Source organism: Osmerus eperlanus, chromosome 8 (genome assembly GCF_963692335.1).
Source record: "Osmerus eperlanus chromosome 8, fOsmEpe2.1, whole genome shotgun sequence".
Lineage (NCBI taxonomy): Eukaryota > Metazoa > Chordata > Actinopteri > Osmeriformes > Osmeridae > Osmerus > Osmerus eperlanus.
The window spans coordinates 468,206-495,196 of record NC_085025.1 but is presented as its reverse complement, the minus strand read 5'-3'; the positions used below and the strand labels follow the sequence as shown (position 1 = coordinate 495,196).

The window sequence follows — 26,991 nt, the reverse complement described above, 5'->3', positions numbered from 1 at the left end:
CAGTGGCATAACATAATTATTCATAAGTATACAGTGTACAACGATGGACACTACTCGCCCTAAACGGGCGCCATATTGGCTACGTAGCGGAAGAGGAGGAGCCCTTTCGGCAGCTTTTCATTTCATTTCTAAAATAATGGCAGACAAAATGACTCACGAGCAGATTCGCCTTAGATTCACGGGTGTCACAATCAGATTTGCGTCCGTCACTTCCCGTCAAGTGGTTAACTTAAGTGTTCCATTTGAGACAGCACTACTCAGCGACGGAGTGCACTACAGATGTAAGTGCACTGTATTGCAGTGCACTGTATTGCAGTGTACTTAGTAAAGTGCACGGTAGTAGACACAGCCCTAGTCTTTATATATATCTATGGTGTAGCCGAGCGCATTTTCTCAAGAGCAACTGCACGGGTTCTAATGACGACACAGCTATTTCATGATTGGCCAGACTCACACACGACAACTTTGGCGCGTGTTTTGTAATTATTCTGACACCTTCAGTTTCGCCAACGCTCAAATCCGGACCAAACTGTTTAATTGAATAAAAAATGTGTTGAAGAAAGGGTTTTAGTCCGCCTCTTCACTAACGGAAAGACTAAGTTTAATTATAAATAAAGTAAAGTAAGCAAACAGCGCTTGATCGGCCATGACTGACGTCAACGCAGCAAACCACGAGAAGCTGGAATGTCTGACTTCACAGAGCCGTTTTCAACTCCTCCCCGACTGCAAGCGGCTACTCTCGCCGGTCGTTTAATGCAGCCGCGGTCCATGTCGAACGCACCTAATGACAGCCTACTGCATGTGTGATCGTGCCACGTGATCAATGCATACTGTGTATCGTGCTGCTTATCCATGAATATTCATGCACATGTGTGTGTCATCTGTATTCTGTTACTGAAGCTTTGGAGATTTATTTACACAGAATACACACACACACACATGTACACATACGTCATGAAGTAGATGGGTCAGATCCCAATCTACTGGAACGGACGAGAGGTGTAGATTGGAGTGGTGGTAGAGCTGGTGGTGTTCTGACTCTTGTCCTGGTGATTTATGAACAATAAGAGTTGTTTTCTCGATTCTAAGCCTTTCAATCTCTCAAAGCTTCAATCTCTCTCTACCTTCCTGACTCTTCTGTCCTCTTCTTTCACAGAAAACAGAACACGTTCCTTTCACAGCAATTGCTACTATGTTTACCTTCATCAATACTTAATGAAAGGAGATATTTTAGATTATTATTCATGAGAAGCATAACAAGAAAAAAGCATAGCAAGAATAAGACTCGATGTAAAAACAAATAATACACATACAAAACTCCACAATAAGTAACATTGTTGTTGAAATGCATGATATAATTGCTTTTGGGGGAACTGGAAAAGCCTTATTGACTCACAATTCAGGAGAAACGAGTTTGCTCTGAAAGTGGAGGACTCATTTAGTGGTTCCAGGGAGAACAGGCAAGCACAAGCAGAGGGGCCTCATCAGGTGAGTCATGTGGTGTTCTGCTAAGACACTTTTACACACACACACTGGAAGACTAGCAGTAACTGCTAAAGGAAACATAACTTTAATCACATGGAAAAGGCGATATATAAGGCAGAAAAAGACAGGCTTATGGATAGATGGATTGGGTTGACAGACACACACCTCCAGAACATGTTGGATGATTTCTGTCCTCCATCCCCACCTCCCCTGCCTCCTCCCCTGTCTGGTCTGTGTGTTCCATCAAGGTGTTTATGGTCGTCATGCTGCCTGCCTTGTATTGACCCTGGGTCTGTGTGTTGCTGTACACAGTCCTCCATCTTTCCAGTGTGTGTGCGTGTTTGTGCCTGTTCTGTCTCTGGACGTCTGGGTATGTGTGTGTGTGTGTTTGTGTGTGTGTGCGCGTGTGCCAGCGCATGTGTGTGTATATATACACAAATGCACGAGCGTACTTGTGTGTGCGTGCATCCGTGTGTTTGTGCATGTGTGTGCGTGAGCGTGGGTGTTGATGAATAGTGGTGATTAACTCGGAGGTGCCCTGAGAGTTTAAGAGTACTCTCCAGGATTACACTGTGCCATCGCCAAGGGTTACGGGATTCACACTTCACACTGAGGCTGAAAATACCTCAAAGAGAGAAGATTTAAATAACACAGAGTCCTGGGACCTGATAGGACCAACCACAGGGTCCTGATTGGACGGTGGCAGGACAGATGACCTGGAGAAAGGTCACACAACAGATGCTGTTCAGGAGAGCCGCACTGCAGGTCTGAGGAGATAAAAACACCATCAATAGGTTGTGTGTTTCAGGTTCCCACTCAATACTCTGAATAACAGAGGCTTTGCATTCCTAAAACACAGCTGGAGTAAATCATGGAAACTGTGTACTGTACTGTGTCCAGAGAATGGAAGACTTATTTGCACTAGAAATTGTATCATCGTGTATAGAGGGCTTCTCACATTGGCAAGTCAAATACCAACAGATGCTTCCATTCAGATCAAGTTCCATTCAGCATAGTGTTTCCTGAAACATTCAGCATAGTGTTTCCTGCCACATTCAGCAAAGTGTTTCCTGCCACATTCAGCATAGTGTTTCCTGCCACATTCAGCATAGTGTTTCCTGCCACATTCAGCATAGTGTTTCCTGCCACATTCAGCATAGTGTTTCCTGCCACATTCAGCATGTTTCCTGCCACATTCAGCATAGTGTTTCCTGCCACATTCAGCATGTTTCCTGCCACATTCAGCATAGTGTTTCCTGCCACATTCAGCATAGTGTTTCCTGCCACATTCAGCATAGTGTTTCCTGCCACATTCAGCATAGTGTTTCCTGCCACATTCAGCATTGTGTTTCCTGACACATTCAGCATAGTGTTTCCTGACACATTCAGCATTGTGTTTCCTGAAACATTCAGCATCGTGTTTCCTGCCACATTCAGCATTGTGTTTTCCTGACACATTCAGCATAGTGTTACCTGACACATTCAGCATAGTGTTTCCTGAAACATTCAGCATCGTGTTTCCTGACACATTCAGCATGTTTCCTGGATCAAGTTACTATAAAAGTGTTTGACTTCCGGCACCGCTATCCCACAAACCCTCAGATTAAGTAGATCCTGTTAGAGGAACCACTCAGCTGCAGTTCAGAGGACAAGAGAAGAAGAGCCTGCAGGGTGGACAGTAATTAACACCTCTTCACTCAGACGAGACCACAAGCTGCACCAACCAACCCGCTACAGGTAAGAAACGATACTTTACATACGTGTGTCGCTTTCGATGAAATTGTCTGTTAAATTAAATGTAAATGCTAATGTACATGCAGTGATCGATTGATTAAATTGTTTTAAATTGGTCTTTTAGGATTGTTTGTTGATGTCTTTGCTTGGAAGTTTTGACATCTGGGTTTCAGAATGACACTTGCACTCATGTTTCTGGATTATGATTTATCATAGAAGGTGAAAGGGTGCTGGCCTGTTCATGTTACTGTAACAAGAAGTGATGTCAGTCTGTTTCAAAGAGGGATGCAGGTGAGGTACCATAGGCCCATGCATAGAGAGAGAGGGAGGGGGGAGAGAGAGATAGAGGGGAGAGAGTGGGGAGAGAGAGATAGAGTGTAGAGAGAGATAGAGGGGAGAGAGAGTGGGGAGAGAGAGATAGAGTGGAGAGAGAGATAGAGTGGGGAGAGAGATAGAGTGGGGAGAGAGATAGAGTGGGGAGAGAGAGATAGAGGGAAGAGAGAGAGAGTGGAGAGAGAGATAGAGTGGGGAGAGAGGGATAGAGGGGGGAGAGAGAGATAGAGGGGGGAGAGAGAGATAGAGTGGAGAGAGAGATAGAGGGGGGAGAGAGAGAGTGGAGAGAGAGATAGAGTGGGGAGAGAGAGATAGAGGGGGAGAGAGAGGTAGAGGGGGGAGAGAGAGATAGAGGGGAGAGAGAGTGGGGAGAGAGAGATAGAGGGGGGAGAGAGAGAGTGGAGAGAGAGATAGAGTGGGGAGAGAGAGATAAAGGGGGAGAGAGAGGTAGAGTGGAGAGAGAGAGATAGAGGGGGAGAGAGAGGTAGAGGGGGGAGAGAGAGATAAAGGGGGAGAGAGAGGTAGAGGGGGGAGGGAGAGATAGAAGGGGAGAGAGTGGGGACAGAGGTCTGGTCCAGAGCGTCTTCTCTGACTTTGAAGGGCTAGTGGTTCGAAGCTTCCTGAGGTGTAAAAACACACCATCAGCAAACTCACCATGACTTTGAAAGGCTTTAGAGCAGCTGTGGTCTCTCTCCCTCACTCTTTCCCTCATTCTCTCTCTCCATCTTTCCCTCTCTCTCTCTCTCTCTCTCTCTCTCTCTCTCTCTCTCTCCCTCTTTCCCTCTCTCTCTCTCCCTCCCTCTCTCTCTCCCTCTTTCCCTTCCTCCCTCTCTTTCTCTAAATCTCCCATTGACTTTCTCTATCTTTACCTCAGTCTCTTTTTCAATCTCTTTATCGCTTTCGCAGGAGAGAAATGGAGAGAAAGAAAGCGAGGGCTTTCAGATTGAAAAGAGTTCTTTCTATAACAAAGATACACAGCGGCCTTTACTTGGCCACTCTGTATTTACCCTTTAAAAGTATACTGTAGGATTTTCTCAGTTCATAATCATAAGACGTCGAGAGTAATTCCAGGAAAGTGCATATGTCCGTGTAGCGACCGACGCCACTAAATATTTCATGGCGCTTGTGCCTATTGCGCGTGTTCTTAAAATAACCTGTCATCAGCGTTTCCCAGTCTTCCCCTTCAACCCGGCACATGGTTACAGTCAAGTACATCAATCAGGCCCACCGACAGAGTAGCCAGGACCGCGCGCACATGCACATCACACCGCCGCGCCTGGCTGCTCGAGCAGCAGGAGCATCACCGGTAGTCACGGATCCGCGGTGTTCTATCAGAACCAGGGAGGAATGGCTTAAACAAATCAGGAGATCGTGCTAGGATCTAGTGATGATCAATATCTGACTGTGTTCGTTTGCAAATTGCTGCAGTGCCGTTTTCCAGGTGTAACGTGTGTCTGGACTATTCTCGTACAGATTGAATAAACTGGGCAAGCGAGCCTGATGTCACATGTGCCTCATCGGAAGAGACGGGGCATCTGCAAGCTGGATCTGGAGGAGGATGCTGCGGCAAGTGATCCACAGAGGGCTCAAAGCTTCCTTCTACTGGCTGGGCTTGTTCGTTAGTCGGCATCCGGTATTTTTCCTTACCGTACCCGCAGTCCTAACCATCATTTTCGGATCTACCGTGTTGAGCAGATTCAAGCCCGAGACGGACCTCGAGATACTGGTTGCCCCGACGCACAGTCTCGCTAAAATAGAGCGGAGTCTCGCCAACAGCCTGTTCCCCATTGACCAGTCTAAACACAAGCTGTATTCAGACCTGCACACTCCAGGCAGATACGGGAGGCTGATCCTGCTGGCTAAGTCAGGGGGGAACATTCTGGAGCTAGCAGACCAGGTATTGCAGGTTCACAAGCAGGTGTTGGAACTGCGTGTTAATTACAAGGGATTCAATTACACTTTCGCTCATCTCTGCGTCCTCAGTCATCGGGATAAGCGATGCCTCTTGGATGATATAATCACAATATTCGAAGACATTCGATCGGCTATCCTCTCAAACAGCACTTTCTCCAAGGTGCCGGTGAGCTATCCAAACACAACATTAAAGGTAAGACACAGGCCCCTGGTGAGGGATATTAATGATGAACGAAAGGCAGTTTCTCTAGGACGCATCAATTACTCATAGCCTACGTGCCAGGTTCTGTCTGAATAGCTACACGTGCCTTACGTGCAGCGAGATAGCCCTAAACAGAATTACCGGGATTAAGGAGACATCTATATATAGAGTGCATCTACGGCTATGCTTTGCAGGTTGACATCGACGCCTAACGTGCTAATGAAGGAGGTGTACGTATTTGCTCCTCCGAGCTGCCCATCTACACTGCATGATTTCTCCGTATCAGCGAGGGAATCCTTTCGCGGTCTAGTCGGCTCAGTGCGGGTTATGAATCGGCTGCATCGTCCTCCACTGCTCCCGGAGAGCGCGGGGAATGTCCTCCTGGCTTCCTTTCTTTCTTTCATTTTTTTTTTGATGCAGTGTCTCCCTTGCCCCCGTCAGCTTTTCTTACCTACTGGAGACATGGAGCGGCTATCGTGCAGCCCGACTTCTCCTGTAAGACGCTGCTTAACGGCTTGAGTATGCAGGGATTGCCGCCGTTGCAGATGCGGTGTATTAGCCTACAGCCTCTGCTGAAGCCATGATCTGAGCTTGTTACAGAGCCACATTATCCCCTTGTAGCAATTATATTGATCATAAACTATAAATGCAACAACGCATGGTTGTTTGGGGATAAACGAACTCGACAGTTGTGGCTTTAAAGAAGTCCCTGTTAAACAGAGGGGATACAGGCCTGAGATCCAGACTGTAGTACACAACATGCTATGTGTATCCCTAGTACACAACACGCTGCTCAGACTGTGTGTGTGTGTGTATCCCTAGTACACAACACGCTGCTCAGACTGTGTGTGTATCCCTAGTACACAACACGCTGCTCAGACTGTGTGTGTGTGTGTGTATCCCTAGTACACAACACGCTGCTCAGACTATGTGTGTGTGTGTATCCCTAGTACACAACACACTGCTCAGAGTGTGTGTGTGTGTGTATCCCTAGTACACAACACGCTGCTCAGACTGTGTGTGTGTGTGTATCCCTAGTACACAACACGCTGCTCAGACTGTGTGTGTGTGTGTGTGTGTATCCCTAGTACACAACACACTGGTCAGACACCTGTCCAGGAGATGTTTGATCTCCTCCAATAAGAACAGCCAGTGTGAGGTAGTCCTGTTTCCTGTCCCAGTAGTCCTGTTTCCTGTCCCAGTAGTCCTGTTTCCTGTCCCAGTCGTCCTGTTTCCTGTCCCAGTCGTCCTGTTTCCTGTCCCAGTAGTCCTGTTTCCTGTCCCAGTCGTCCTGTTTCCTGTCCCAGTCGTCCTGTTTCCTGTCCCAGTCGTCTTGTTGAGTGTTTACATACTGCTGGTCCAATCCTCGTATTAAAAAAACACTGGAATTGGAAAGCCAATGGGCACAGGTTATCTTCGCCCACAGTGAAAAAGCGATGCCTTGTTAGCGCCGCGTTACTTACCCATTGGCTGTTTGCCCACTCGTCTGGAAGAGCCGTCTGGAGGTGTGTCCTGTGTCACATTCCTCATCTCCAAGTATCAGCCACCTTCCTGGGAAGTGAATACCAGACCATCTCCCCCTCGCCTCCCCCTCGCCTCCCCCTCGTCTCCCCCTCATCTCCCTGCAGCCCACAGGACGGGACACTCAGAATAAACCTGAGTGAAAACAAGCAGGCCTGGATGGGGTTAGACATGACGCTCTGCTGTGTGGGTCTGGCTTGTGGTGACAGGTTGCTCTTCTTCTGGTGTCCTGTCTCTGGTTTATGATGTAAACATGCTGGAGGGGCTTAGGGTTACTGCAGCAGGTTGTCATTGCTAGGGTTTTGCAGTGCATGTGTGTTCTGATGGTTAAAGTTGTAACAGGACAGCACAGGAGAAACCATCCTTCATCAACTTTTTAAAGAAAAATTTAAAAGACATTTACCAACTATTTAAAAACACTGTTTAGGTGAATATTAAGATGAGTTGTATCATGCCAGCAGAGCAGACTAGTCCGTGCCTCCATATGACGTCTGTCCTCTGTCCCTGTCCCCTAGGACGGCCGGGTGACCTTCATCGGCCACCAGCTGGGAGGCATCTCCTTCTCCCCAGGCAGCCGGGAGCAGCAGGTGAAGTTAGCCCGCGCCGCCCAGATATCCTACTACCTCCGCAACCATGGCCCAGCCGTGCAAGACACCATCGCAGAGCGCTGGGAGAAGGAGTTCTGCGCCCTCATCCAGCGTCTCTTGGGCCCCAGTGAGGAGCTGCACCTGCAGGCTCTCACCTCCTTCAGCCTGTGGAGAGACTTCCACCAGACGGGGGTGCTGGCCCAGGGGGAGGTGCTGGTGAGCCTGGTGCTGGTGCTGCTGTCTGCCACTGTCTCCAGCTCCATGAGGGACTGTCTGCGGGGGAAGCCCTTCCTGGGCCTGTTGGGGGTGCTCACCATCTGCATCGCCAACGTCACCGCTGCAGGGATCTTCTTCATCTCCGACGGGAAGTTCAACTCCACCTTGTTGGGGGTGCCCTTCTTCGCTATGGGTGAGTGGGAGAGGGAGGGTGAGGATGAGGGGGGGGGCTGTGGGGGGACTAGGGGGGCTGTGGGGGATGAGGGGGGAGGCTGGATTGGGGGGCTGTGGGGGGACTAGGGGGGCTGTGGGGGATGAGGGGGGAGGCTGGATTGGGGGGCTGTGGGGGGATGAGGGGGGGTTGTGGGGGATGAGGGGGGGTGCTGAATTGGGGGGCTGTGGGGGATGGGGGGGGGCTGTGAGGGATGGGGGGGGTTGTGGGGTGGGTGGATGGATGGGTTAAGAGGTTGGGGTGAAAGACTGGATTGCTGACTGACTGTTTTGATACTGCTCATATGTCTGTTCCACTGACTGGAGACTGCAGCTGCCTGGCTGGCTGGCTTGTTCCTGTCTTATCAGGGGTCTCCATGTGGAGGCTGATAGCAGGGGGGATTAGCGTGATCACTGTGGGGCTTCCCTCCCTGGCTGACCAGCAGAGAAGACTCATGTTATGGTTACAGTGGTGGCGCTTCTGCCGCAGTGTGTGTCTTTTGTTTGTGTTTGTTTGCTGGTGTGTGTGTGTTTGCTGGTGTGTGTGTGTGTTTGCTGGTGTGTGTGTGTTTGCTGGTGTGTGTGTGTGTTTGCTGGTGTGTGTGTGTTTGCAGGTGTGTGTGTGTTTGCTGGTGTGTGTGTGTTTGCTGGTGTGTCTCTGTGTTGCTGTGTGTTGCTGTGTGTGTCTGTGTGTGTCTGTGTATGTGCTCTTTTTTCATTATTTAGAGCTCTTTAGACTGAGATCCAGTACGTATGTGGGACAGGAGCGTCTGTCTGCTGATGTGCTTCAGCTGCTTTTACAGTATGTTGCCTCCCTCTGCTTATCCTGTCTGAGGGTACAGAAGGTGACTGGGTCCCTGGAGGGCACACACACACACACTCAGAAGGTGACTGGGTCCCTGGAGGTCTGTGTTGCAGTCCGTGTGATGTGCATGAAGCTTAAGTAAGAACCAGGAACAGAAGGCTGGAGAGTCCTGCTGACCCAACATCCCAGCTCTCCTGGGTGGGAGGAGGAGAGAGGGGGTAGAGGAGAGGGAGAGGATGAGAGAGGGGGTGGGGGTGGAGGAGAGAAGTGGGTGGCAGGAGAGGAAAGGAAGGGGTTGTGACCAGAGGGTGAGAGAGAAGGAAGGTTGAAGGAGAAGACATAATGAGAGTGAGTACATGTGACAGGGCCTAGCACACTGCAGCTGTCCCATCCCCTGCCTAGCAGGCTGCAGCTGTCCCATCCCCTGCCTAGCAGGCTGCAGCTGTCCCATCCCCTGCCTAGCACACTGCAGCTGTCCCATCCCCTGCCTAGCAGGCTGCATCTGTCCCATCCCCTCCCTAGCACACTGCAGCTGTCCCATCCCCTGCCTAGCACACTGCAGCTGTCCCATCCCCTGCCTAGCAGGCTGCAGCTGTCCCATCCCCTGCCTAGCAGGCTGCAGCTGTCCCATCCCCTGACTAGCACACTGCAGCTGTCCCATCCCCTGCCTAGCAGGCTGCAGCTGTCCCATCCCCTGCCTAGCTGTCCCATCCCCTGCCTAGCAGGCTGCAGCTGTCCCATCCCCTGCCTAGCAGGCTGCAGCTGTCCCATCCCCTGACTAGCACACTGCAGCTGTCCCATCCCCTGCCTAGCAGGCTGCAGCTGTCCCATCCCCTGCCTAGCTGTCCCATCCCCTGCCTAGCAGGCTGCAGCTGTCCCATCCCCTGCCTAGCACACTGCAGCTGTCCCACCCCCTGCCTAGCAGGCTGCAGCTGTCCCATCCCCTGCCTAGCTGTCCCATCCCCTGCCTAGCAGGCTGCAGCTGTCCCATCCCCTGCCTAGCACACTGCAGCTGTCCCATCCCCTGCCTAGCAGGTTGCAACTGTCCCATCCCCTGCCTAGCACACTGCAGCTGTCCCATCCCCTGCCTAGCAGGTTGCAGCTGTCCCATCCCCTGGGGTGCTAAAGTAGAGAGTGTCCTAGTACACTAGCATGGTACATAGTACAGGAGAGACTCCTCTTAGTAAACTAGCATACAGTAGTAAATAGTACAGTGTGTACAGTACTCTGTACCTTCAAAAGCCCCCTTGAAGACCTTAACACAGCCCCCTCTCCTCAATCCCCCCTCTACTCCACCCTTCCCCCTCTCCTCCATCTCCCTCTCTCCTCCACCGATGTCAGTCCAGCATGCCGTCTGAGTGAGTTAATTAAGTAGGAGCCTGTCAGTGTGTCCTGGTGGACGCTGGATAATAAATGTAGAAAAACAGGCTGAGATCTGGGATGTGAGCCAGGGCTCATGAAACATACATGCTCTGTACTGCTTCCTGCTTCCCCAGTCTCTCTCTCTCTCTCTCTCTCTCTCTCTCTCTCTCTCTCTCTCTCTCTCTCTCTCTCTCTCTCTCTCTCTCTCTCTCTCTGTTTATCTGTCTAACTACTGAGCTAACTCTACTGAGCTAACTCCACTAAGCTAACTCCACTAAGCTAACTGTTTGTACTATCACTTTTGATTAACCCTTGTGTTATCTTCGGGTCATTCTGACCCATCAGTCATTGTGACCCACCGTCGTATTGCGACAGATTTACCGCATACAAAGACAAAGTGAAGCATTTTCTTTTAACTGTTGGGCTGTCTCAGACCCCCCACATTGCAAAGGTTAAAAGAAAATTATTTTAATTTGTTTTTGTATTGGGTAAAATTGGGTAAACACAACGATGGTTCGTTATGAACCTTTGGGTCATGTGACCCGAAGGCAGCACGAGGGTTAAAGGTAGTCTGCTAAATTTAAAATGGTAAATGTAGAAGATGTATACCTTCAGGAACATTAGTCTTTGGGAACTGCAGACTGATTTACAGACATTGTGCATTTCTTTAATGGACCATGCTGTTGTGGAAGAATTGATTTTACACCGCAGGGCAAGAAGAATGGTGACACGTGACATGGCTGGTCCTACACTCACACTCACACATGTAGTGATGGGAGGTTGGGGGAGGAGACGACAGCTTCATGATAGTTATTACAGCTGCAGGGACACTAAGGCTCTGTTACGAGGACTGTGTTCATGAAACACACGATGTTACATATTAATAATGTATATTCAGCAGACATTTTTATCCAGGACAGTGAGGTTTTCAACCTGCAACCTCTTGATCAATAGTTAAGTGCTCTAACCACTAGGCTCAAAATGATTCAATATCTGCTGTTTTTCTTCCTATGGTATAAAAACATTTACCGGTTCACCTCTGTTACGACTCCCACATCTAACCCTAACCCTGTTACGACTCCCACATCTAACCCTAACCCTGCAACTCCAGTCCAATATTGGGCTGAGACTTCTTCACAAACCTAACCCTGTTACGACTCCCACATCTAACCCTAACCCTAACACCTCTCCTGACCAGAACTCTGGCCGGATCACTGCTGGCAGGAAATGTTCAGAGGTCAAATCTAGCCAACTTTATTGATTACTGTAAGAGCGACAGTGACAATGTGTTTTAGTTGGCTAAACAAAGCGAGGGCAAACAAGGCTATTGGATAAAGAGAGAGAGAGGAAGGAAAATACTCCTGCTAATGTATTTGTTGCCTCTTGGACGCTGTGATTAATTACCCTGAGTGGAGGTTTGGGTTTTCACAGAAAGAGAGACTTGCTGTAGTCTGGGAGCTGACAGACTTGCTGTAGTCTGGGAGCTGACAGACTTGCTGTAGTCTGGGAGCTGACAGACTTGCTGTAGTCTGGGAGCTGACAGACTTGCTGTAGTCTGGGAGCTGACAGACTTGCTGTAGTCTGGGAGCTGACAGACTTGCTGTAGTCTGGGAGCTGACAGACTTGCTGTAGTCTGGGAGCTGACAGACTTGCTGTAGTCTGGGAGCTGACAGACTTGCTGTAGTCTGGGAGCTGACAGACTTGCTGTAGTCTGGGAGCTGACAGACTTGCTGTAGTCTGGGAGCTGACAGACTTGCTGTAGTCTGGGAGCTGACAGACTTGCTGTAGTCTGGGAGCTGACAGACTTGCTGTAGTCTGGGAGCTGACAGACTTGCTGTAGTCTGGGAGCTGACAGACTTGCTGTAGTCTGGGAGCTGACAGACTTGCTGTAGTCTGGGAGCTGACAGACTTGCTGTAGTCTGGGAGCTGACAGACTTGCTGTAGTCTGGGAGCTGACAGACTTGCTGTAGTCTGGGAGCTGACAGACTTGCTGTAGTCTGGGAGCTGACAGACTTGCTGTAGTCTGGGAGCTGACAGACTTGCTGTAGTCTGGGAGCTGACAGACTTGCTGTAGTCTGGGAGCTGACAGACTTGCTGTAGTCTGGGAGCTGACAGACTTGCTGTAGTCTGGGAGCTGACAGACTTGCTGTAGTCTGGGAGCTGACAGACTTGCTGTAGTCTGGGAGCTGACAGACTTGCTGTAGTCTGGGAGCTGACAGACTTGCTGTAGTCTGGGAGCTGACAGACTTGCTGTAGTCTGGGAGCTGACAGACTTGCTGTAGTCTGGGAGCTGACAGACTTGCTGTAGTCTGGGAGCTGACAGACTTGCTGTAGTCTGGGAGCTGACAGACTTGCTGTAGTCTGGGAGCTGACTGTAGGATTGTGTCAACATGATCATGGTGCTCAGACGAACAGCAGAAGGAGCACAATTTAATGGACACGTGGGGTGATCCAGAATCACGCCTCATATATGTGCCCCCTGATCAGGTCTACGAGGTCATTGTGTGATGTCACTGAGAACGAGGACTTGTGTATTCCATGCAGCTTTGCCGCCAACCAGTGTTACCTCTAGGATTTTTTTTTTGCAGTGGGGGCAGGTCTGTCCGACGTAAAAGCTTATTGTAAATGGTCAGTAGCCTATAGCCTATCGATTAAGGTACTCGGAAGCAAGTACACTGTCTTCTTCATTTGATCTTGATAGGCTAAGCATTATGTAGCAAATAATAACAATAAACCCACAATTTATTAATTAAAACTACTTCAGCATAATAATTCACCTAAAATACAAACGTGAGCAAGGGCAGCAATCGCTATCGAATCAACAGATGTGCAATTTAGATAGCAGGGGAAGAATACAAACAACGAAAATCACCAGTTAACTTAAATTTGCAAGAACTATGGAATAATACAATAACAGGCTTAAATGAACTGACAACATAAGTTATACGACTTACAGTTCTCAAGGACGCACACACGCAATCTCAACTGCGGTGTGAAGCGTGTGTCCGTGCTATTCTCCGACATGCACTCTAACAATCACTGCTGATAGACGGCCTTTTGTACAGCCCTATTTCTGATACTGTGGCGGCATAAATTTAGCCGTGACGGGCCGCCACGACAAAATCAACATAGAGGAAACACTGCCTCCAACCTTGAATCAATCACACCAGTCTCTGTGTGTGTGTAGAGGGTGTGTCTGTGTGTGTGTAGAGGGTATGTCTATGTGTGTGTGTGTCTGTGTGTGTAGAGGGTCTGTCTATGTGTGTGTGTAGGGGTGTGTGTGTATGTGTGTGTGTGTAAAGGGTGTGTCTATGTATGTGTGTGTGTAGCATATGTTGTACAGGCAGTCAGTATTGATCATGACTGCTAGCCTGGTATCAGACTGAGGACATAAGCTACACAGACTCACCAGACTGACACACACATTCTCATTCTGCACAAATACACACACACAGATTCATCTTCCACACACACACATGCAGACTAATCCTCTACACATACAAAGACCCATCCTCTACAAATACACACACACACAGATTCATCCTCTACACACACACAGACACCCCCCCTCCCCACCCCCCGTCCGTCCGCCGTGTTCAGCGTGGTATTGGGACCCAGCTCACGTAGACAAGCGTCTGCATGGACACACGCTTCAGGGGAGCATGCCTCCTCAATCAGGAGGAACACACACACACACTCACTCACACACACACACACACATACACACACACTCACTCACACACATACACACACACACACACACACACACTCACGCCCCCTACGTGGGCCAAAAGTCTGAAACTGAAAAAACTGATCTGAAACTGAAAAAAAAGATTTGAATCTGACAACATGAAATGTGGAACTGAAATCAAATATAAAGTGAAAAGTGAAAATTAATAATTTATTCAAAGTAATTCCAGAATTTTATCTAAATGTTATTCAAACTGAAACAAAAATAATTTTTTGTTTGAATACATGGTTTTATTTTTCAAGTTTTAGACCAAAACTTAAATTTTCAATTTCAGGCTTTAGTTTTTCAACTATATATATTTTTTTCAAATTAACAAAACATTTGGCCCTGATTTAGCTCCATATGCCTGTGGATGTTTCTGCCACCACAACCCTTTTGTTCAGATCTGTATGTAACTCTGTCTGTTCAGGAAGATGTTCAGCTCTGTATACAATCCTAATCCTAAGTAATCCTGTCTCTTCAGGAAGATAAGCCGATCGATTGGATTGATTACACGATCAATTACGGAAAGAAAATTAAACGTCCAGAAATGCCAGTGCCATACTCTAGCTCGTCTGAGATCATTTAGCTTTATAAACGTGTGACATCAGACTAGGCATAGACTGTGTGCCCTGGGGGAGAGGAGCAGATGGGGCCGATACTAATATCATCTCTCCACCTGTGTTTCATCAATCACTTTACTGGATCTCCAGGCTTCTCCAATCACGCCATTTTACATTTTGCATTCCTGAATACATGGTGCAGGGAAGTACCATCATCATCAAGTCATCTCCGCTTGCTTACGCAGGTAAACTGATGCACATTGTTGCATTTGTCTCCCTCTCCCCATCGTCTAAACCAACTGACACTAACTAATTGACCTGTAGCGTGGCTCAATAAGATTAAAAGCAGGCAAAGCCAATCTACCTGACTCATTATATTGGCGTAATCCTTTATAGTTAATTAACTTTTTTTTCCCTGTGTCAAACGAGGAGATATTTATGATGCTGGTGAGGAGGGGGGGTGGCTCAGCTGAAACATAGAGGAGATGGATCCAGAACGCCCACAGACATCCTGCAAAAAGGAGATGGATGAGCGATACATTTATTCAAATGTTTAAAAGCCCAAACACACCCCTGTGCCAGAAATACACAACTTCACTCAAACGCAGGGAAATGAGTGGGCTTGTGTGTGTGTGACTGTGTGTGTGTATGTGTGACTGTGTGTCTGTGTAGTTGTGGCTGCGTGGGTGAAAATAGAACATTTCCTTTTGAATGTCCTCCTCCTCTGTGACTGGTGAGATTCTCACAGATGTTTTAATACTGCTGCACTCCAACAGCAAACCAACAAGCCGACGTCACATCATTTAAACGTAAAAGTAATTGCCTCACGCGGCAATTACTTAATTGCCTCTCGCGGTTTGTCAATGTGGGAATTTAAGGATCCTTAGTGGTCAAAACATGACAATATATTTAGTGTGTTACCAACACACTATTATTATATTACTACATACTTTTAGTACTCTGTATTACTGTACCATTATTACAGTAGTAATACAATATACTTAATGTTTCTCACCAAACAGTGCCTGGTACAGACCGTTGCACAAAAATAATGTTAGAACTATGAACTTCTGATCAAAAATAAATATAAATTGTATATATTTAAGGTACAGTTCAGCCATCGAGCATTTGCAGACCAAGAATTCACAGGTTCAAATCCACATTGCATGTTCCTTTGGATAATATCTGTCCTAAATGAAAGCACTATTGTAAATAAAATAGTGAAAAAGCATGTGATATTTGTACTGTATGTTACTTTCGATAAAAGCATCAAAAAGCCTGAAGTGTTTCCTCTCCTTTGTGGTTGCAGGCCACGGGACAAAAGGAGTGTTTGAGCTGCTGGCGGGCTGGAGACGGACGCGGGAGACCCTCCCTTTCAAGGAGCGCGTGGCTGACGCCTTCGCTGACGTCATGGTGTGCTACACTATGACCAGCTCGCTCTACATCATCACCTTTGGCATGGGCGCCAGCCCCTTCACCAACATCGAGTCTGTCAAGATCTTCTGCCAGAGCATGTGCGTGGCTGTCCTGGTCAACTACTTCTACGTGTTCTCCTTCTACGGGTCCTGCCTGGTGTTTGCAGGCCAGCTGGAGCAGAACCGCTACCACAGTGTGTTCTGCTGCAAGATCCCATCTGTGGAGTACCTGGACCGCCAGCCCACCTGGTTCAAGACCATGATGAGCGACGGACACGACCTGTCCACGCACCACGACAGCGCCCCCTACCAGAAACACTTCATCCAGCACTTCCTGAGGGAGCATTACACAGAGTGGATCACCAACACGTACGTGAAGCCGTTCGTGGTGATCCTCTACCTGATATACGCATCCTTCTCCTTCATGGGGTGTCTGCAGATCAGCGACGGGTCCAACGTGGTCAACCTGCTGGCCAGTAACTCTCCCAGCGTCTCCTACGCCATGACGCAGCAGAAATACTTCAGCAACTACAGCCCTGTGATCGGCTTCTACATCTACGAGCCGATTGAGTACTGGAACTCCACGGTGCAGGAGCACCTGAGGACGCTGGGACACGGCTTCAATAAGATCTCCTGGATCGACAACTACTTCCACTACCTGAAGGTGGTGAACGTGAGCGCCTCGACCAAGAGCGACTTCATCTCCATCCTCAAAGGCTCATTCCTGCAGAGCCCGGAGTACCAGCACTTCACGGAGGACATCATCTTCTCCAAGAACGGTGAGGAGTACGACATCATTGCGTCCAGGATGTACCTGGTGGCCCGGACCACGGAGAAGACGCGCGAGGAGGTGGTGGAGCTTCTGGAGAGACTCCGCCCCCTGTCGCTCATCAACAGCATCAAGTTCATCGTGTTCAACCCCACCTTCGTCTTCATGGATCGCTACATCTCCTCCGTCATCTCGCCCATCCTCACCTCTAGCTTCAGCGTCCTCACCATCCTCATCCTCACCATCTTCCTGGTGGTCAGCCCCCTGGGGAACTTCTGGCTGATCCTGACAGTGACGTCGGTGGAGCTAGGCGTGCTAGGCCTGATGACGCTCTGGAATGTAGACATGGACAGCATCTCCATCCTGTGCCTTATTTATACTCTCAACTTTGCCATGGATCACTGTGCGCCCCACCTGTACACGTTCGTCCTGGCCAACGAGCACACCCGGACGCAGTGCATCAAGATCTCGCTGGAGGAGCACGGGGCGGCCATTTTGCAAAACGCGTCTTGTTTCGTGATCGGGATGATGCCGCTTGTGTTTGTGCCTTCCAACCTGAGCTACACGCTGTTCAAGTGCTCCCTCCTGACGGCTGGCTGCACCGTGCTGCACTGCTTCATCATCCTGCCCGTCTTTCTCACCTTCTTCCCGCCCTCCAAGAAGAGACACAAGAAGAAGAAGAGGGCCAAGAGGAAGGAGCGAGAGCGGGAGCGGGAACGGGAGGAGGTAGAGTGCATTGAAGTCAGGGAGAACCCTGATCATGTGACGAACGTCTGAGTGATCATTGGTCAAGGTGAGCGATGAGCGTCAGCAGTGGGGCGAAGAGGCTCCGCCCACAGACGTGTCAGAGATGACCCGGCCCCTGGAGGGCAGGCATTCCAGGCGCCCTGGCCAATAGCAGCCATGCTGGGCAGAGTAGAGAGCCGCCCCATTGTTCCGTCCTCCAGCCTGGACAGAGGCGCGTTACCATAGAGACCACCACTCGTCCTGACACCGTAAACACACAGTCTGGACACGAGACACTGAAAAATCTATACTAGCAACATTGAATAATTAGCAAATGAGCAAATATATTTTGAGCTCCTGTAGCCTTCCTGTGTCTGCTAAAGAAAGTGAATGGACACCCTCCAGTATTGTTGTCCTCAACGGTCTGAATCATATTGTCTTTTGTTATCATGTTAAACATCTTATCACATGACGATGAAGAGACCACATCTGATAAGATAGAAATGTCTGTATTTAGGGGCTGTGACGACTTGCAAGCACCTTAGTCTGTCTGTCAGCACCCCTCTCCCCGGTGCCCTGTCCTGACAGAGACGACCCTTCTTTCTACCTTCCTAGGGTTGTGAGGGAGACAACATGCTTCTCCGCCACCAAAGCAAACAGCTGAACACAGCTTCGCTGGTTATCGCTATGGACCTGCAGGGGGGGGTTGGGGGGTGGCCAGATCACTTAAACCTCGAGGGAAACATCTGTGTTCTGATTGGTCACAAGCATCCGTACAGACCCAAAATTTATTTCTGTTTTTCAATAACAGACACAGGGACTGCTGAAATGCTGCACACAGTCCGTAAAGACACACAGCAGTGTGGAGCAGGCTTAACAGGGCAGATGGTGTACACTGTGTCCATTATGGGTAATGATCTTGCACAGTAAATCATGTGGTGAGGATTGACCCGGTTTACCTCAGTGAGGAGGATCTGTATTCAACTGCTTTGTTTCAGTTTTCACTTCTGTTTTCGGTTGCCAGAATGCAACTGTAGCTGTGACAAGATGCATGTTTTGCATATATTAGGTCTGGTGTCACAGACTATCAGATCTGCCAGGGTTTTGGTGGGACACAGGAAGTGTGAAGCAGGAAGTGTGACACAGGAAGTGTGAAGCAGGAAGTGTGACGCAGGAAGTGTGACGCAGGAAGTGTGAAGCAGGAAGTGTGACGCAGGAAGTGTGAAGCAGGAAGTTTGACGCAGGAAGTGTGAAGCAGGAAGTGTGACGCAGGAAGTGTGAAGCAGGAAGTGTGACGCAGGAAGTGTGACGCAGGAAGTGTGAAGCAGGAAGCACCTAAGTGAAGGTCCTGAACTTACTGCTGCACAAGACCACTTGAGGGACACTGATCTGAGGAAAAGAGGCTGTTGTTTCTCTAAAGCCTTCTTAAACTGGGTTTGGGTCAGAGGTACAGTAAATAGGAACTGATCATGACTAAATAATAATTAAACAAACAGCCCATGTGTGATAAAGCATTACATTTTTATCATTTACACAATACATTATTTGAAAGCAAAGAATGCAGACAAATTGACAAACACCACTAGCTGTCCACTCATCGACAAACTACATCCTGCTTCCCTTCCTTCCTCAATCCCTTCCTCCAGAGCTGAGTCTACAGCTTTTTCTCTGCCGCTCCCAGCGCACCTGATAACATCTGTGTTAAGGCCAACACACGAACACACACACATACACACCCACACACATACACTCCCCCCCACAAACACTCACACACACCCCCACACACACAGGCAAGGTCAGATAAGCTGAGATAGCCATCGCAGGCAACCTCTAAATGGTCTCTACCTGTTCCGGAGGTCCCCATTACGTCCGGAAGGAAGTACAAGTCGATAGGTCATTCTTTCTGTGCGTATTCGTTTTGACATTGAAATGGGATCCATTATTCTCTCCTGTTTGATGGCTTGCATGGGTTGAGGCTCCTCTTGAAGGGACCAGATGTCTCAGAGTGGTGCAGTGTGGTGTCTGATCAGGTCTAGACATAGGCAAAGGGTGCAGATGTATCTGGTGCCACATGGAGGGAACATCGTGTTTATTTGAGGAGCTGACTAGAAAATATGGCACATATCCAAACCATAGCTAACCCTAACCCTAATGAACCCTATCTAACCCTATCTGACCCTATCTAACCCTATTTAACCCTATCTGACCCTATCTAACCCTAGCTAACCATACCCATTGTTACCCATCAGGTTAGTCCCTGTTGTGTAAGAGGAGCATTTAAACTCAGCCCAAGATGGATGAAATCTTCTTGTACATCCCCTCCCCGTAATGAAACGTTTAGATCATCATGCGTTGAACTAGGCGAAAGTGAAGCCCCATAGATAGGCTGTGCGTGACCTTCCTGTGTGCTGGAGGGGAATGCAGTCGAGTCCAGGAGTGTGCAGGTAGCTATTAGCTAACACGCAGAGTAGAACCTCAAACCGCCACTTTGAAGCTGAATAAGCTACTCAAACTGGGAGAACCAGAACCAGGCTAGCTACTGCAGAACAGACTGGGAGAACCAGAACCAGGCTAGCTACCGCAGAACACTTAGCTGTTAGTGTCACCACATCCTGTATAAGCCATGCCGTGTACTGCAGCGTGTAGGCATGAACTTTCTTTTTTATGTAACGGTAAAGAAATGCAAAACTGAAATAATTTTAATTCCCAAGATGACGTTGTGTACGCATGGCACTGTATGGTATGTATGCATGTCTTTGATTTTGGTATGTGGAGTGTCTGCTGCATCGTAGTCAACCTTTGCTTTTTCAGTGCAGACTGACTCTGTAATGCCACGTGTAACCGTGTTTGTTTTAAACTAAAGCAAAAGCCAGAGGATGATATTCTGAAATGTTAAATAATTGTACATTCATTCCTTTTATATATTTTCTAAGAAAACAAAATATAGAAAGTATAAAGATTTTTGTATGCAATTTTCTTTTCTTATAAAAAAGCAATAAAGAATAAAAAGTTTGAACCAGTACTGTAGGCCAGTAATTAACTGTGGATGTTAACAGTCCAGTTCTGCTCTTTCTTGCACACTGTGTTGTTTAAGTTTATGTGTAGAAAACTCACCTGTACACCAGTGTAGTCCAACCAGGCTTATCCACCGCCCAGACTCACTCCTAAACAACATGTTAGTTCGTACTGTTCATACATCTCACTTTGTGGTCAGGGTTAGGGCCGTTATAATACAGGGTTAGGGCCGTTATAATACAGGCTTAGGGCCGTTATAATACAGGGAAATTCAGTACATCTGTCTCCTACACAGTTGTTTAATCAAGCTTGATAATGATTATTTCTAATTGTTTTATTGTTTCAAAGTTACAAACCAACAAATAATAACAATGCCATTGTATGTATTTCTCCAGAATGTGCTTGTTGTGTATCCTGGTGACTGGCAGAGCAGGGCTAATAATGGGTCTATCAACATGCTCTCTCCATGATGAACACTGCAACTTCCTGTTGCTACTGGAACTCGCTCTCTAATGGTAATTTTCAAAGCGATGTCTGTAGTCCAGTAGACAGTAGACAGTAGACAGTCTCAGCCTCCATGTTGCTTTCGCTTGGTGTCCACTACTTTATCAATGTCAAAGGCTGTTAACTTTATCTGAATTAAGAACGGAGAATACTGTGGTCCATTTGGGGATTTTAGAACCTGGTAGAGTTAACCCTAACCTGGTAGAGTTTTGAATGACTGTTCCTGTTAGAAGTCAAGTTGGTTACACAGAAAAGTATTTGTTTTTAAATTTATTTGGATTAAATCGTCTGCTAAAATGAATCATAGCATATAAATGAATACATTAAATTCATTAATACAAGTCAACTTTAAAGCGTTAGAGTTCACAGGCAGATCGTCAGCTGGGTGCTAGGACTCCAGAGCAGGCAGAAATGGTTCTCTCTGCAGGAACCCTAACCCCAAACCAGACAGCAGCGTGTGTGTGTGTATGTGTGTGTGTGTGTGTGTGAGGTGCGTCAGCAGCTGACAGCAGGCGCGCCTCATCAGCAGGTCTAGTCCGAGGTCAGACACCAGCACACTAACATCATGTTTCCATGGTGAGGATCATCATGAAACCGCACCACAATAAGATTATGCAGTTCCGAGCTCTGGAAGAATAGCGGTCACCACGCCATAGTAACTAAAAACAGCCTCAGAGGTCACGCAGCGGAGACCACCTGAGAGTTATTTCTCCCCGCTCAGTTCTGTTGATGCTAACTCTTGCAATGTTTGTCTTGCATTTCATTGTTTCACTGACAAGAACATTCCATTCCAAGGAAAGAGGCTGACACTCTTGTTGTGGCTACGTGCTGTATGCAGTCAGCCAGGCTCAGAGCTTCGCTCCTCTGTGGTAGTCAGGCAGGCTCTGGTCAGCAGAACTGCTCAGTAGATGAACTGGATTAGTCACAGAGTTGGTCTGGTGGTTGGCAGCTTCACTGAAATATCCCTACCTTCCCCTGCCCTCCAAAACTCGTCTCTCTGATCCATCCCTCTCTATCTTCTCTTTCCATACATGTACACTCTTTCCCGCTCTCTCTCCTAGTCTGCAGGGGAATGTTAACAGATTTGGATGACTGGAGTAAGCCTTCATTTGAATGAGCAGATTTAAGAAGTGCTGTAGCTGCTTTTCTGAAGGAGAGAGACAATCCAAGTCTGGGTAGTCTAGAGGAGGCCTGGGTAGGGGGACATGGGTAAGGGGGCCTGGGTAGGGGGGCCTGGGTAGTCTAGGGGGGGTCAGAGTAGGGGGGTAGGGAGATCTGGGCTGGGGGGTCTGGGTAAGGGGTCTGGGTAGGGGGGCTTGGGTAGGTGGGCCTGGGTAGGGGGGCCTGGGTAGGGAGGTTGGCTGTAAACTCACCCTTACCCTGTAGGCTGAATCAGGAAACCAGCACATGCTCTTGATGCAGTCAGTCCTGGAGGAAGGAGATGGAGATGAAGGAGATGGAGATGAAAGAAATGAACACGGTTTGAGCATTTGCGTCATTGGTTTCTATTGGCTGGAAGGCTGTGGTCTGTGATGCTCTTCATGTCTCTGAGAGCAGGGGAGAGAGCAGGCAGGGCTCTTGGTGTGTTATGATGCTTCAGGACATTTTGATTTGAGGACCTGTAAGTCCTCATGGCTTCCTATAATCCTGTAATTGTAGTGACAGGGCTGAGCTGTTGGCAGAGGAAGGTGTGTGTGTGTTTATTGTGATACTCTACTACACCAGATGCTATTTTTGGCTCTACCTTGTCTTAATCCTGTCGTGATTCTGCTATAGCTTGTTCATGCTCTGTCTCTTCTTCCTGTTCTACCTGTTTTTGTTGTCCCCTCCCCTCCCCTCCCCCCTCCCCTCCCCCCTCCCCTCCCCTCCCCTCCCCTCCCCCCTCCCCTCCCCTCCCCTCCCCCCTCCCCTCCCCTCCCCTCCCCTCCCCCCCCCCCCCCCCCCCTCTCTGCAGGTGCTTCATTCAGTGAAAATGCTCCCATGCTGCTGAAGGCAGAATGCTTCAACAAAGTTACATAACTTAACTGCAGTGATCCCCCTCCCTCTCTCCCAGCCCTCCCTCTCTCTCTCCCAGCCCTCCCTCTCTCCCAGCCCTCCCTCTCTCTCTCCCTCCCTCCCTCTCTCCCAGCCCTCCCTCTCTCCCAGCCCTCCCTCTCTCCCAGCCCTCCCTCTCTCTCTCCCTCCCTCCCTCTCTCCCAGCCCTCCCTCTCTCCCAGCCCTCCCTCTCTCCCAGCCCTCCCTCTCTCCCAGCCCTCCCTCTCTCCCAGCCCTCTCTCTCTCCCAGCCCTCCCTCTCTCCCAGCCCTCCCTCTCTCCCAGCCCTCCCTCTCTCTCTCCCTCCCTTTCTCTCTCCCAGCCCTCCCTCTCTCCCAGCCCTCCCTCTCTCCCAGCCCTCCCTCTCTCCCAGCCCTCCCTCTCTCCCAGCCCTCCCTCTCTCCCAGCCCTCCCTCTCTCTCTCCCAGCCCTCTCTCCCTCCCTCCCTCTCTCCCAGCCCTCCCTCTCTCCCAGCCCTCCCTCTCTCCCAGCCCTCCCTCTCTCTCTCCCTCCCTCCCTCTCTCCCAGCCCTCCCTCTCTCCCAGCCCTCCCTCTCTCCCAGCCCTCCCTCCCTCTCTCCCAGCCCTCCCTCTCTCCCAGCCCTCCCTCTCTCTCTCCCAGCCCTCCCTCTCTCCCAGCCCTCTCTCTCTCCCAGCCCTCCCTCTCTCCCAGCCCTCCCTCTCTCCCAGCCCTCCCTCTCTCTCTCCCTCCCTCCCTCTCTCCCAGCCCTCTCTCTCTCCCAGCCCTCCCTCTCTCCCAGCCCTCCCTCTCTCCCAGCCCTCCCTCTCTCCCAGCCCTCCCTCTCTCCCAGCCCTCCCTCTCTCCCAGCCCTCCCTCTCTCTCTCCCTCCCTCCCTCTCTCCCAGCCCTCCCTCTCTCCCAGCCCTCCCTCTCTCCCAGCCCTCCCTCTCTCTCTCCCTCCCTCCCACTCTCCCACTCTCCCTCTCTCCCAGCCCTCCCTCTCTCCCAGCCCTCCCTCTCTCCCTCCCTCCCTCCCACTCTCCCTCCCTCTCTCCCAGCCCTTCCTCTCTCCCTCCTTTTCTCTCTATCCTCTCACTCCCTCTCTCCATTTTTTTCTCCCCTCCCTCATTTCCTCCTTCCCCCCTCTCTCTCTCTCTCTCTCTCTCTCTCTCCCCCCCTCCTCCTGCTCCTCTTCAGGGGCTCTCTCCCCAGATCATGTCTTCATCATGTCAGAGTCCAGGTCAAATCATGTCAGAGTCCAGGTCAGATCATGTCAGAGTCCAGGTCAGATCATGGATACATCATGTCAGAGTCCAGGTCAGATCATGTCAGAGTCCAGGTCAGATCATGTCAGAGTCCAGGTCAGATCATGGATACATCATGTCAGAGTCCAGGTCAGATCATGTCAGAGTCCAGGTCAGATCATGGATGCACCAGTTCACAGTGTTGGGTTCTGGGTTGGCTGGTAAATGTATGACAGCAGTAAGATTCAGTGAATCACCCTAAAACTTAGATATACACACATTCTTTAGTCTCATCTTGTGCAGTGTGTGTGTGTGTGTTTGTTCTATCATAACCAGTTTTTTCGGTAGTGGTCAAAACCCTTTAGTAAGAGTCAAGGGGTTGGTGTTCAGGAACAGAACTCCGAAACCATGTTTCTGCTTCAGTTCAACATGCAGCCGGTCGCTGCACCAAACTGTCTTCCACAAAGCCAGAGGTCCCAGACATGAAGGCCAGATAAAGTGAGACCTCGTGGGCTTGGATCTGCAGCAGTGTAGACCTCGTGGGCTTGGATCTGCAGCAGTGTAGACTAGGGTTCAGACACAGCTCTGCCAACCCAACTGGAGTTTTCAACTAATCAAGGAGCTTCTTATAACGAAGTCTGTTTTAAATCATAGAGAGCAGCAGCCGAGCTAATATCCTGACCAGCCAAAAATAGACGCGTATGTAGAGTGGATACGGTAAGGGAATGCTTATGCCTGATCTGGGTTTATTAGGAGTATGCTTTTGAATGCTATCGAATATTTTCAATGTAAACTGTTTTCTACTGCCTGCTATGTTGAAAGATATAAATAGTATGCCGATTTTTTTATATGAAGACAAATATGATTTTCATTAAAAAAAAACTTTGTCTATGAAACTCCTCTGGATCTCATTATTTGATCAAGTAATTTTCACTGAAGGAAATGTAATCCAAAACAATAAACTTAAGATTAATTATTGGGAGGGTTTCTGTCTCTAAAACATTCTATTAGACTGGCTTCAGCAGGCTGCTCTGCAGAATGTTCTGTCTCCAGGGTGTTTCTGAGGGCTGTTGTCCAGGGTGTTTCTGAGGGCTGTTGTCCAGGGTGTTTCTGAGGGTTTTTGTCCAGGGTGTTTCTGAGGGTGGTTGTCCAGGGTGTTTCTGAGGGTTGTTGTCCAGGGTGTTTCTGAGGGCTGTTGTCCAGGGTGTTTCTGAGGGTTGTTGTCCAGGGTGTTTCTGAGGGCTGTTGTCCAGGGTGTTTCTGAGGGTTGTTGTCCAGGGTGTTTCTGAGGGTGGTTGTCCAGGGTGTTTCTGAGGGTGGTTGTCCAGGGTGTTTCTGAGGGTTGAGGGCTATTGTCCAGGGTGTTTCTGAGAGTTGAGGGCTGTTGTCCAGGGTGTTTCTGAGGGCTGTTGTCCAGGGTGTTTCTGAGGGTTGTTGTCCAGGGTGTTTCTGAGGGTGGTTGTCCAGGGTGTTTCTGAGGGCTGTTGTCCAGGGTGTTTCTGAGGGTTGTTGTCCAGGGTGTTTCTGAGGGTGGTTGTCCAGGGTGTTTCTGAGGGCTGTTGTCCAGGGTGTTTCTGAGGGTTGTTGTCCAGGGTGTTTCTGAGGGTGGTTGTCCAGGGTGTTTCTGAGGGTTGAGGGCTATTGTCCAGGGTGTTTCTGAGAGTTGAGGGCTGTTGTCCAGGGTGTTTCTGAGGGTTGTTGTCCAGGGTTTAGGGTTAGGGTCAGGGTTGGGGTTAGCTAACCCTCAACCTGACCCGCAGTCAGGTCAAGACCCCGATCTGATGAGGACGACCCGATGAGGAGGATGAGGATGACATGCATGCAGATGAGCTTCACTGACACGGTTTCTGACAGTTTGTGCAGAAATTCTCACCCTAACTGACTCATTTTCGGACCCCCCAAACAGTAAAACTGCACATTTTAGAGTGGCCTTTATTGTGGCCAGCCTAAGGCACACCTGTGCAATAATCACAATCAGTTACATACTTACTACAACATATTTAGGGAAGTGTATATATATTGTATATATATATATATACACACACACCCACACATATATATATAGGCCTACATATATTTATATTGCGTGAATACACAATATATATATACACAAATATACATACACCATTCACCATAAATATACTATATATATATATTTGAACAGTTTACTGTGTATTCATATATATGTATATAGTTTATGTTGAATCATGTATTAATCAAGGCTGTATTCAGTCAGACAGGATATGACTGTATTTGCTATTTCAGCATGTGCAATGTGTAGTTCCCTCCTCAGAGGCCAGCAGCCCTCTGGACAGACCTGGACAGAAGCTCTTCACAGACCTGGACAGAAGCTCTTCACAGACCTGGACAGAAGCTCTTCACAGACCTGGACAGAAGCTCTTCACAGACCTGGACAGAAGCTCTTCACAGACCTGGACAGAAGCTCTTCACAGACCTGGACAGAAGCTCTTCACAGACCTGGACAGAAGCTCTTCACAGACCTGGACAGAAGCTCTTCACAGACCTGGACAGAAGCTCTTCACAGACCTGGACAGAAGCTCTTCACAGACCTGGACAGAAGCTCTTCACAGACCTGGACAGAAGCTCTTCACAGACCTGGACAGAAGCTCTTCACAGACCTGGACAGAAGCTCTTCACAGACC

The 26,991-nt window shown here is 49.0% G+C and overlaps 1 protein-coding gene across 1 annotated transcript; it reads left to right on the top strand.

Annotated features, from left to right (window-relative positions):
• Positions 1-4,799: 4,799 nt before the first annotated feature.
• Positions 4,800-18,071, top strand: ptchd4 (patched domain containing 4). The gene is made up of 3 exons (XM_062467641.1): positions 4,800-5,659; positions 7,705-8,185; positions 15,972-18,071. Exons 1-3 carry the CDS (start codon positions 5,060-5,062, stop codon positions 17,621-17,623), a joined length of 2,733 nt encoding a protein of 910 aa, XP_062323625.1. The 5' UTR covers positions 4,800-5,059; the 3' UTR covers positions 17,624-18,071.
• The last annotated feature ends 8,920 nt before the right edge of the window (positions 18,072-26,991 follow it).

Bases quoted from the DNA above. Each gene is read 5' to 3' on its own strand.
- ptchd4 (XM_062467641.1), top strand. From the start codon at position 5,060: ATGTGCCTCATCGGAAGAGACGGGGCATCTGCAAGCTGGATCTGGAGG. The intron at 5,660-7,704 runs GTAAGACACAGG...CCTGTCCCCTAG, and splicing joins ATCCAAACACAACATTAAAG to GACGGCCGGGTGACCTTCAT. The intron at 8,186-15,971 runs GTGAGTGGGAGA...TTGTGGTTGCAG, and splicing joins GGTGCCCTTCTTCGCTATGG to GCCACGGGACAAAAGGAGTG.